Source organism: Lactuca virosa, chromosome 7 (assembly GCF_052849685.1).
Source record: "Lactuca virosa cultivar CGN04683 chromosome 7, Lactuca_virosa_CGN04683_v6, whole genome shotgun sequence".
Taxonomy (NCBI): Eukaryota; Viridiplantae; Streptophyta; class Magnoliopsida; order Asterales; family Asteraceae; genus Lactuca; species Lactuca virosa.
In genome coordinates this window covers 286,789,649-286,802,503 of record NC_136432.1, presented here as the reverse complement: position 1 = coordinate 286,802,503, position 12,855 = coordinate 286,789,649, and the positions used below count along the sequence as shown (strand labels likewise).

Sequence of the window (12,855 nt, the reverse complement as noted above, 5' to 3'; positions counted from 1 at the left end):
CATCCGAATGTGACAATCACAATATTTCATTGGTGTTGGAGCTTCCTCAACTAATATTACGGTTGTTTCAATCAAACGGCAAAAACAAATCCATTGATTCGGGACAATTATGATTTTTATGTTATGTCGAGCAATCCAAACAAAGTGCAATGCAAGAAATATGATACTTTTGTAAGGAAGATGAAAACATAACAATGAAAAATCAGTTTTGTACTCGACAACAATGAAATTTGTTACTGGGCATGATCAAGCAACAATGGTGAATGATGATACTTTATGGTGGTATTACGACACAAGTTTGGTTTGGGAAAGGATGGTGAAGTTTGTGATTCAAGAAAGTTTGTCTTTCGACCACTTCGACAATCCGCAATTGACAAAACTCATCCAAGAAACTTTTCAAACGCGTTATTGGCATGTAAGTCATTAGTATCTTAGACACGATTGTACAAATATGTGGAAAATTGCTAAAAAAATGAAATGATTTTAGGATTTCAAGATATAATTTAACTTGTGATATTTGGACGGCTCCACACGGTTCCCTGGATTTGTTCCCTTGTGTTAACGTGCATCGGGTAAATCCCAATATTTGGCAAATGATGAAGCCAACAGTTACGTTTGAATTATTTGGATGTCCACAAACCGGATAAAATTTATTTAAAGTTTTAGATTATATGGTGAAAACTTATAAATTAAAAGACAATTATTCCTATATCCTTTGATAATGTATCGAATAAACTCGTCACAGTTAGACAACTAAAAAAGAAGCCAATTTGTAACGGAGTTTTTTTTTCCATAGTCGATGTGTTGCACATATTATTAATTTGGTTGTGCAAGACGGGCTAAAATGTATCGACACATAAAAAAACTTTCAAGTAAATGCTTTGTGATGCTTATTGTTTTAGTAACACTCACTATCATAAATATATGAAGTTTTGTGCCGATAAAAATGTCTTATGGTTAGCTTAGAACTGGGACGTACCTAATCGGTGTAATTCAAATTGTAATATATCCGGAGTCTAAGTTGGTCAACTATCTTATAACTGAAATGCTTTGAGTTTTTGAAAAAACTACTTTTTTTTATTAGTTCATTGTCCTACGAGTTGTTTAGTTTTAAACCAAATCTTTTAAATGTGTCGAAATTAAACGAGTTTGAAATGAGAGATGAAATGTTTGAACAATTTGTGAGAGCGAGACAGATGAAAACAAAAATTTATGAAATATTATATATATATATATATATATATATATATATATATATATATATATATATATATATATATATATATATATATATATATATATATAGGGCTAGGTTATAATGTGGATGGACAATTATTGTGTCGACGTGTGGACAATGCTATTCTATGACAATTACTAAGAGAATAAGTTGTTTAGTAATGAGAATACGTTAAACCTTACAAAAATATCGTCATTTTCATGCATTTTCAATAATTCTTATTCATTTTTGTTCTCAAACATCGTTTTTCACTCATTTTCATTCTAACAGAATACGACTCAATAAACATTCTGACAACATTCTGACAGAATGAGAATAATAATAAAAAGTCTATAATAACCTCATAGACGATTTAATTAGTGAGAATTCATGTTAATGACAATAGTTATGTAAGATTGAACATATTCATATTATCAAAAAACTTATTTTCTTTGTCATTCTCACAGAATAGCATTGTCGACCACACAATAGATGTCAATCCACATTTGAACCTAGCTCTCTCTCTCTCTCTCTCTCTCTATATATATATATATATATATATATATATATATATATATATATATATATATATATATATATATATATATATATATATATATATATATATATATATATATATATAATAAATGAAACCTTTTGTACACGTGGCATCTCTCTACATCCATCTTTCGATTATTGTGAATTGACCATAATGCCCTTCGTCTTATTTTTCAGAATATAACTTTATATTTGTTTCCTATTTACTCCACGAAAATATTTAATGCACAATGAATATATTTGGTATACAATCCTCTATATACGGAATGTGTATGCAATCATTTGCATCAAATCCTATGCCTCATATGTGATTTCGGCAAAAAAAAAAATAATAATAATAATAAAAACAAACATCAACATCAACACCTTTATACATTGCAAATATGATTAATAAGTATATTTTTACTTTAGAAACAATTCATACGTATCACCAAATAAAGAAAAACTATAATTCATAAACAGTAATGGCGAGATTTTCCCATTTTACTTTCAAGCTTTATACCCTATTCCGGAGTTCAAGTTAACAAGAGAACATAATTTAATCTCATATAAAACACATTATCGAGGTTCTTAGTTATTAGTTGAATCTTCTTGAACATATCATTTGAATCACCAATATTTGTACCCGACAAAATGTATGATTGGTATTTCAACGGATAACCAGTCATATACACAAATGATGTAAATTAACGTAATTTCTTTATATCGTCCAAACATAAAGTCTTCCTAATGTTATTTTAAGTAGCTTCACCAACTATTAATGGAGAAAATACCTAAAACAAAAATTTCTTAATAATAATTATAAATGTTTTATATATTTTTTACATGTGGTTTCCACGGGTTATAACCTAGTATATATATATATATATATATATATATATATATATATATATATATATATATATATATATATATATATCCTGTTATAGCCGTTGCTTTGCACCCAACTCTAAATCTGGCAGGGCTAAAACATTACTTTACAACATTTCTTACCATTTCGATTTATTAGACAAAGACCAAGATTTCATATCAAAAGAAATATCTAAATTTGACAATGTTTAATTTAACAACCATTCATGACATGATACAACAAAAGTATCCGAATCAACTTCCATGATAATAGTCAAACAATTCAACTATTTAATACTCTAAGAAATGAAAATATCAAAACTAACATCCCTAGTAGTGAGCTTGAAAGGTACATTAGTAGCGAGCTTGAAAGGTACATTGGATCCGATTTTTGCAACATATAAATATACAAGAGTTTGAAAGTTTGGATAATTTGGCTTGGTGGAAAGAAAATGAATCCTAATTTTCAATTCTAGCCGCTCGTGATCTATGAACAGGCCAAGCTTTGACGGTAACTTTGGAATCATCTTTTCCTTGAAATTTTTTCTAGCTTCTTGCTAGTGATTTTTTATATAAATCAACCATTCAAAAAAAATTAAACTCATCCCTTTGTCGGTGGAAATTTGCAATTGCTTGAAAGACTTCTTGGACAACGTGAAATGGATACAAAATGTTTCACCACTTGAAACGAAACTGAGGGTGAACAAGAAATACACGAATAAGGAATAACAATGAGATTATCGGTACCACTTACCTTAAAAGAACATGCTTACAAAGCGGAAATACGCAACATGGTTGAGGAGGACTAAATCCAAACAACAAACGGTTAATAAACGTTTGCCACGAATGATCAAATCGACAACGATGATGCATAATTTCGATAAAAAGCATTTAATGTTTTTATGTTTCATGATGTACTTTCCTGTTTTTATGTATTTTCCAGCAGAAAAAAAAATTCAAATAAAAACTATAAAAAATTGATTTGATTTTTTTTGTTCTATCCAATGTTTTAAAAACCGGTTTTTTAGTTGAACCGGTGTGGTGACCGGTTCCCGGTTCGACCGCCGGGTCAACCGGTTTTTATAATTTTCATTTTTTTTCTATTTTACTAAACAGGCATACATATATAAAGACGTTTAAAAGTTCAAACATTAAAAATATACATAAAAATAAGTTGTAGATCAATCCATATACATTAAAATAACATATAACCATAAGTTTAGTGTTTTACATCAATTCATATACGTCAAAAAGAAAATTAAATATAATACCGAAACAAAATATAGTTTTAAGATGAATACAAACACATCAAAAAACTTTATAACATTTACCATATGTTTTTATTTAGAGAAACTAAATAGATTTGAAAAATGTCACCGAAGTTTATTATGCAAATGGTTCTTTTTCATGTTTTTTTATCCGGTTTAACCGGTTCAACTGGTTTATTTTGACCGGTTCAACCGGGTTTTTTTAAAAACCGGCCGGTTCAATCCGGTTCAAAAATCGACGTAAAACGGTGATTGTTGAACCGTTCCCTTGCCCGATTCCCGGTACAACCGGCCGGTTCAAACCGATTTTTTAATTTTTTTTTTCCAAACCGGTTTCAAACCGATTTGTATAGGGCTGGGTAATTTTTGGTTTGAACCGGTTTCAATCTAATTCGATTTTAGTCCGGTTAAAAAAAAGCGGTTTGTTTTGACTTTCTCTCCATTACACTTTACAAATTACTACTTTAAGAAAGTGGGGTTTCAATGATTCTGTCTCGATATAAAAATGTGAATTCAGTGCGAATTATTGTACATAAAAATCAAGATGGGCCATCTAACCTTAATATTTTATTGCTAATAAATGATATATACCCAGATATTTGTAATGTTCTCAACTATTTTACTTCAACAACCATGTTAATGTTTTATACTTTTATCGATAACTTTCCTATCTTATTCATGATATTCAATTGATATTCAATGAAAATCAAAGAAAGCGTCGTGAGTTAAGTAAAAACCACTGACACAGTGAACAAAATTTCTCCTTGTGCTTTAAAATATTATATTGTACAACTCTATTAAGCACAAATTGTTGTGTACGGATAAAAATTGTTGTGTACGAATCACTTCCCTTTGGTTTAGTATTATTTAACTTATAACTCGTTGTTTTTATTACCTCTAAAGATTTGATTTATACCTGTTGTATATATATTCTAGTAAAAGATATTATCTTGATATTTGAAGAAAATAATGGTTATTTAGAAAGTAAAGTTGGGTCATCTGGAAAGCAAATCAATTTGTATTGATGGGCCCTGTCATTGTAGTTGTAGTGTAAAATAATAATAATAATAATAAATGAATAAGTAAATAAATAAATAATTAAAAAATTAAAAAATACTTGTTAAATCTAGAATTTTTTGCTTTATCCTTATTTTCTGGAAGTTAAAATTCAATTAACATTTTTTTAAGTGTTCAATTTCTTTCTAAATTGAATGTATATTAAGAGTCTATATTTTTCGTCTTTGTTAGTACTAGATGTATGTCTGCGCAAAGCGACAACGACAATAAATTTTATGGTGAATAGTTTCTTATGGGTAAATAATTATTAAATTTTATTATTAGTTATTAAGTAATAAAAAATACCACTCTAAATAAAATATTTGTTTTTAGATCTTATATTTATATTTTTTATTTATAATATTGATGTAAATTAATTAATAACGATGTCTAATTTAAGAAATATAAACTAATTTATATACATGACTTTCAATATTTTTAAATTGTCATTTTGATACAAATTGAATTTATTAATAACATTTCAAATTAACGTCTTCACATTTTTTACAAGTATTAATAATTTATTTATGTATAATTGATTTGTACAAAAAGTTTTGTAATTTATACCTTTTAAAATTCAAGATATGATAGAATATGTTTTATAATATAATATAGATATAGATATAAATATAAATATGTTTGTTATTTTTATACAAAAGTATTATAATTTTTTTTTCTTAAAATTAAAGTATATCGACTAAAATAAATAAGAAAAAATATAGTCCCAAAGTCTAACCTAAGATACATTATTATTGCATTTAACTTTTTCTTTAATTACTTCATCCATTATTAAAACATGAAACACCCACATACCTAATTTGGTAATAGTTACGCGAATTATATTGTTTTTTTTTTCTTTTCAAATAAGATCTTGTATTATTTTAATTTTTTATAAAAAACCTTTTGTTTTTTTTTTATTTATTGAAAATACCCTTATATTTGACAAGTTTTTACGGAAAAAACTGTTAAAAAAACAAATAAAAAATATAACGGGCTTTATAAAGGGTTGTGCTATAAGTACCCCCTTATCCAAATTTACCCCCCTTAAAATCAATCAAATCAATTTTTTGACATTTGATTTGACATATTTTTTTACTTTTTTTTTTCTTTTGTTGTTTTTTTTCCTATTTTGTTTTTTTTGTTATTTTTAATTCTTTTTTAATTATTATTATTATTATTATTATTATTATTATTATCGCACAAAATTTTAACATTCGGACGACATTATAAATTCGAACGGCTATATAAAATCGGTTATTAATATTTTTTTATATTTTAAAATTAATATTATTATTGTTATTATAATTATAAATACGAACGGCTATATAAAATCGGAAACATAGTATAGTGTTCAACTAAAATATTTCAATTCGCATAACGCACCACACAATTGTAATACCGTACCAATTAATATCCGTAATTAATAGGGACAAACTTTGTTTTTGTTCCGATTTTATATAGTCATTCAAATTTATAATGCCTGATTTATAAAATGTTATTCAAAATTTATAATAATAATAATATTAATATTAAAATATAAAAAATATTTAAAAACCGACTTCATATAGCCGTTCGAATTTATAATTTCGTCAAAATGTTAAAATTTTGTGTGAAATTTATAACAATAATAATAATAATAATAATAATAATAAATTAAAAAAGAATTAAAAACAACAAAAAAATAAAATAGGAAAAAAAAAAAAAGACAAAAAGTCAAATCTGGGCTGGAATTGGAAAAAAAGAGGGTACTTTTAGAAAAAATCTTTATAAATAATAATAAAAAATGATGTTTATATTAACTATTAATATATTAAAGAGAAAATGAAAAAAAATTATATAAAAAGAAATGAAGACCCGGAAACGGGAGGCATGGAATATACATGATTTATTTAATTCTCTTTTTTTTAATATATATTTTTAATAATTTCTATACAAGTTTTTGGTTCCTAGAAGATCTACCAGCACTGGTCGGTCTCCCATCGCCGGCAGGTGTAAAACCCTTGTCTCTTCACGACCGCCGTGTACAATCCTGATTTCCGTCGCACTCCGGTGCTCCATTTCAGATCATACGTAGCTCTCGCTTCCGGATCCGATAACGTGGCATACGCGTTGTGAATTTCGATAAAATCACGATCACCTTGCTGCTTGAAATCGGAAGCATCCGGATGGTAAAGTTTCGCCAAACTCCGGTAAGCTGTCTTTATCTCTGTAGGCGTAGCGTTTCTCTCGACTCGTAATACCTCGTACAGACTCTCCGGTCTACTGAGCTTCAGTTGAGCCACCGGCTTCGAGTCGAGAACGGCGTGCATCGAGGCTTTACAGGTGCGTCCGCCACCTAAAAATACTTTTGAGGTAGATCCGGTGGAATTGGGAGGAGGTAAGCGGAGAGGGATTCCGCCGATAGGTGTTCTTAGGGTTCCGATCATATCAGAATTGAATGAAAATTGAAATTGAATTTAGGGTTTATAGAGATTGTGTGGATGGACGAGGGTGGAGAGTAAAGAGGGTGGGTTATATAAAGACGGAGGTGGGTCCGCGAAGCCGGGAAATTCGTTTCTGTGAGACTGGTTTTGTGTGGGACCCATTGTGCTACTCTTCTGCGGTCATTGGATTTATTTGATTGTTTCTAGAAGATTATTACTACTCCAAACCGTTCAATTGACGGTTATTCGTGAAGAGTCGACATCAGGGCTAATCAAAAAAATAATTAAAATATTGAGTAATTTGTAATTTAAAAGTGTGTAATTTATGTCGAGGCCTAAAATACGCTAAAAAAATAATTTTTTATTAGGTTATATGGTATATCCACCATTAACTACATTCACTAATGTAGTGGATGTGATTCTTTACTACATTTAACCACTAAGTCTTTGGGTATGGAAGGATTCCCACATGTGACGGACCAATGCACGCGTGAACACCGCCCCACAAGCACGTAGTGGTGGTGTGGAGTGGACAACTCTACAGGTTATCACGACCTATGGGCAACAATTCTTCCAAACGATCACAAAATGGTCGTTGTCCATGAGATTATTGATTAATCTCCATGTCAATAAACCATTGGGGTTACTCTCATTATATATATGTAAAATTTACAACAAACGCTTCAAAGAATAAGTAAATACAATAAGAATACAATAAACTATATTAGACTAATATTCCCCCTCAATCGGAAGGTGACGGACCAAGACAAAGCAAATTGTTGTCGAGGAAGACTCTTCGTGAAGATGTCTGCTACCTGAAGTTTGGTTGGAACGAACATAGTGATGAGTTTGTCGGAAGCCACAAGTTCACAAACAAAGTGGCAAGCGATATCAATGTGTTTGGCGCGTTTATGAGCGACCGGATTCTAAGTGAGGAACAATGCACTCAGGGGCGGACCTAGGGGGTCCATGGTGGCACCGGCAACTCCTGACTTTTCCGGCCGCAGTGGAAATTTTTTTGAAAATTTTTGAAAATTTTATTTTTTCTACTACCGTGCAACCCTGCGTCCGCCCCTGAGTGCACTTTGGTTGTCACAAAGAAGAGTAGGCCGATCGGATGGCAAAGCATGCAATTCGCGAAGGAGATGTGTGAGCCACATGAGTTCAACAGCGGTGTTGGCCATGACTCGATATTCAGATTCACAACTGGAGCGAGAAACCGTAGGCTGCTTCTTAGCACTCCAGGATACAAGATTACCCCCCAGGAATATCGAGTACCCATAAGTGGAGCGACGAGTATCAAGGCAACAAGCCCAATCAGCATCAGAATAACCAACAATGGTAGTGGATGATGGGAGCGAGAAAGTGAGACCATAAGTGAGAGTGTCTTTGACATATCGAATTAGCCATTTCATGGCCTGAAAGTGAGCAAGAGTCGGGGCGGCAAGGAATTGACTGACTTGATTGACAGCGTAAGAAATATCCGGTCGTGTAATCGTCAAATATTGAAGTGTGCCAACCAATGAACGATAATGAGTAGGGCCCTCGTAGAGAGGACCACCACTCACAAACTAGGCATTCGTAGCAAGGCGGTGGTCATAGGTTTCGCATCAATGAGACATACACGTGAAACAATATCATTAGCATATTTAGCCTGGTTAAGAAACAGTCTGTTTGGTAGGGGAGACGCCTCAAGCCTAAGGAAATAATTCAACTACCCAAAATCTTTAATGCGGAACTCAGCGTGAAGCTTATCAATAAACGCAGTCATAACGGAGGTGTCGGACCCGGTGAGGATTAGATCATCCACATACACCAATAAGTAAAGAATGCAATGATCACGGCGAAAAATAAAAAGAGATGGATTTGCCCGACTGCAAGAAAAACCATTGGCCACCAAAAAAGAACTCAAGCGATGAAACCAAGCCCAAGGGGCCTGTTTCAGGCCATAGATAGCCTTGTTGAGTTTGCAAACATGATCCGGGAACCGAGGGTCAACAAAATCGGGCGGTTGTTGCATTAAAACCATATCCCAAGTGTGTCGTGTAAAAACGCGTTGTTGACATCAAGTTGTCGTAAGGACCACCCATTAATAATGGCAATAGTGAGGACAACGCAAACCGTTGCAGCTTTGACAACCGGACTGAAAGTGTGAGAGTAGTCAAGACCCGGAACTTGACTAAAACCTCGAGCCACAAACCGAGCCTTATGGTGTTCAATGGAACCATCTGTCCGATATTTAGCGCGGAACAACCAACGGCACCCAACAACATTCAAACAAGAAGAACGTGGTACCAAGGTCTATGTTTGATTAACAACATTCGAACAAGAAGAATGCGGTACCAAGGTTTATGTTTGATTATGATGTAAAGCATGCATTTCAGAGCGCATAGCTTCATGCCACTTAGGATCATGCATGGCATCGATATAGGTGACGGGCTACGGAGTAGTGAGAACATCGGACAAAAGACCACGAGGCGCAACATGCGTGAGATCAACCCGATAGCGAGGTTTAAATATTTCGGCTTTGCCCCGAGTGATCATCGTATGAGACGGAGCAGGGTCGGGAGCCGAAGGAACTGTAACGACCCAATTTTTCAAAAGAAAATTTTCATTTTTGATTAGATAAAACACATTTCCATAAGCCACGAAATCCAAATACAATTGTTTTTAAAACTCATGTCAATTACAATTTTATTTTAAAATGTCAGAGTATCCCATAAAACACCCGAGTGAGAGTGCACGTCGCGCCATCACGTCTTTCCCTTGCCCTTGGGCTCAGATGTACCTGAAACAAATCCACAAACTGTAAGCTAATGCTTAGTGAGATCCCCAGAGCATACCACACACCCAAACCACATAACACATATCATATTAGCTACAACAGCTACGCGTATCACATAAGCCATGCATACAATAAATAGGGATGTCGTGGGCTTGTCCCCAGGGTCTTACTCCAGGATGCCATGGGCTCCCCACATGGTTTTACACCTAAGTGTCATGGGCTCTCCCATGGTCTTTGATAGGAAAGCCATGGGCTCTCCATATGGTCTTACATCCAAGTGTCATGGGCTCTCCCATGGTCTTCCATACAACATACCACATATACCACTAGCATACTTCCTAGCTCATACCAACTGATCGGTCTATATTTATAACACAATAAATTGTACTAAATATGTTGAATTGATGTATAATTGTCCAAGAATGGCACTACTTTGATAAAATGTTGAACATTATGTGCAGGCAACTACTTAGTGCTAAAGTAGGCGGAACCCGCAAGAAAAATGAGCAAAAGGAAGCTAACAAGCATGGGAGATGAATTGGTAAAGGAATGAAGAAAAATGGTGCTGAGAAATTTGACCACTCTTCAATGTTTTGATCATATCTCAAGATCTAGATCTCCGATTGACATTAATGATGAAGTTCTGGAAACTAGACAAAATTTCCTACAACTTTCATGTTTTGCGTTTTTACTGATTCTACCGTTTTCATCACCAAAAAAGGGCAACAATGATGAGGGACGTCCTAGAACGCGTCTAAGACGCCCCCTAGGACGCCTAACGTTTTAGGCCGTTTTCAAGTGCAAATCAAGGACGAAAGAAAGCCTGTAAAATGCCATGAAGGACGCCCAGACGTCCTATATGACGTCAAAGACGCCCGCTACGACGTCGACGCGGAAAACAACTTCGAAAATCAGTTTTTCAGCACCTATTTAAAGGAGATTTAACCCTAATCGAAATGGGACTTCTCCCCTGCGATTTTACACAGTTTTGGAGGGTTCCAAACACATTCAAACCTTCTCCAAACGCGTTTATGATCATCAATTTTCGAATCCGAGGCTACAAATCACCAAGTTCATCATCATTCAACAACTGAAGTCGTTCAACCGGTGGATCTTCATCAAACTCCATATTTGGTTACTTCTTCTCCAAGGTTTCATCGTTCCATGATTGATTGATCATTAGATTTTATTAGTTTTATGATTTCAAGTTGGTTTATGAATTTTATTATGAATTACATTGTTTTTATTCAAGTTTTGTGTTTTGTGAATTCTATGGAAGGCTAAACCACCTAGGTTACTTCCGGGAATGTTTAGGATGATTTGATGAACGTGTTTTGATTATTACTTCTAGTCCAATCAACTTTGGTTATTATATGTTCTTAAATTTATGATTTCTATTATTGATAATTGAAGTTGAGTTTTATTCATGTGTTTAATTTTACAATTAAGATAGTTTATTGTCAATTCACTAATCGTGTCTAATTCATATAGCTTAGGAACTAAGACGATCGGTTGAATCAACATATACTATTCCAAAATTGTGATTTTAAATGCTAAACATTGTAATTGGTAATCATAAGACATAATATTGCCAATCCACTCATTGTTCCTAATCCATTTAGAGATAGAGAGTAAAACAATTAGTAGGGATAACATATTGTGTGCCCAAAGTTATTTATTGCATGTTAATTGACCTTAGTTATGTTTTCATAATTAATTTGGAATTTAAGGGAAGATAAACACGTGAGTCTTAATCATCTGACACTAAACCTGAAGTAACCTTGTTTTTCTCATTGGTAATCGTTTGCAATATAAAGTTTCTAGTTTTTTTTTATTTAAATATTTTTTCGTGATAATTGCAAGTATTAGTTCTTTTTCATTGACTACTACAACACAAAGTTTGACCACAAACTCCTCATGGATTCGACCCGACTTACCCTGTCCACTTAGGTTAGTTAGTTTATTTTTGATTGAGACAACGACCTCGATCAAAATTTGGTGCCGTTGTCGGGGAGATTGTGCGCTTAAACTATTGTGTTGAAGTAGTCATTACATTTTTTTTTACTTTTTTGTTTTGTTTTATTTTTAGTTCAGAATCTTCACTCTTTTTTTATATAGGGACGGTGGTGAGTGAAAGAATATACTTACATAAATCAAGACATGTGGTGGGAGAGAGAAAATTCGGACCAATATCAATATTATAATGATCTCTACTATGAGTCATATAATTATGATACATGTGATGATTATGACAACCGTCAAATTTCGGTCAAGTCAAAGTCAAACAAAGTCAACAAGTCAAACCGGTCAACTCCAATAACCCTTGTATGTTAGGGTTTACATTATGTAATCACTATACAATTCGCTATTTTAATGAGAAATCATCATTTGCAAAGTTCATGTGTTTGATTTTCCTTAGCCTTAACAGTGCTAAACAACGAACCAAAACGATAAAACATTATTGCACACTCATCGGGAGTGTGTACGACACTAAAACACGGTTTAACGGGGTTTACGAACCTTGCGTTATGAAGCCGGACACTCAAATTAATCACAAACGAAACCTCTCTAAATCGTTTTCACTCTATCTCTTTCTATTTGAAATCTCTCCCAAATCTCTCTTAAAAGTTCCCATAACTTTTTGGAATCATTCGGGTCATCCCGACCCTTAACCGGGTCAAAAACCACTTGAAACGGGGT

General features: G+C 32.9%; 1 protein-coding gene across 1 annotated transcript; it reads right to left on the bottom strand.

Moving 5' to 3' along the window:
• Positions 1-6,757: 6,757 nt before the first annotated feature.
• On the bottom strand, positions 6,758-7,427 carry LOC145123853 (dnaJ-related protein SCJ1-like). The gene has a single exon (XM_079059055.1). The coding sequence runs from the start codon at positions 7,371-7,373 to the stop codon at positions 6,903-6,905; it is 471 nt and encodes a 156-aa protein (XP_078915181.1). The 5' UTR covers positions 7,374-7,427; the 3' UTR covers positions 6,758-6,902.
• Between the last annotated feature and the right edge of the window lie 5,428 nt (positions 7,428-12,855).

What these genes read in the sequence shown, in the direction of transcription:
- LOC145123853 (XM_079059055.1), bottom strand. Translation starts at nt 7,373, where the DNA reads ATGATCGGAACCCTAAGAACACCTATCGGCGGAATCCCTCTCCGCTTA.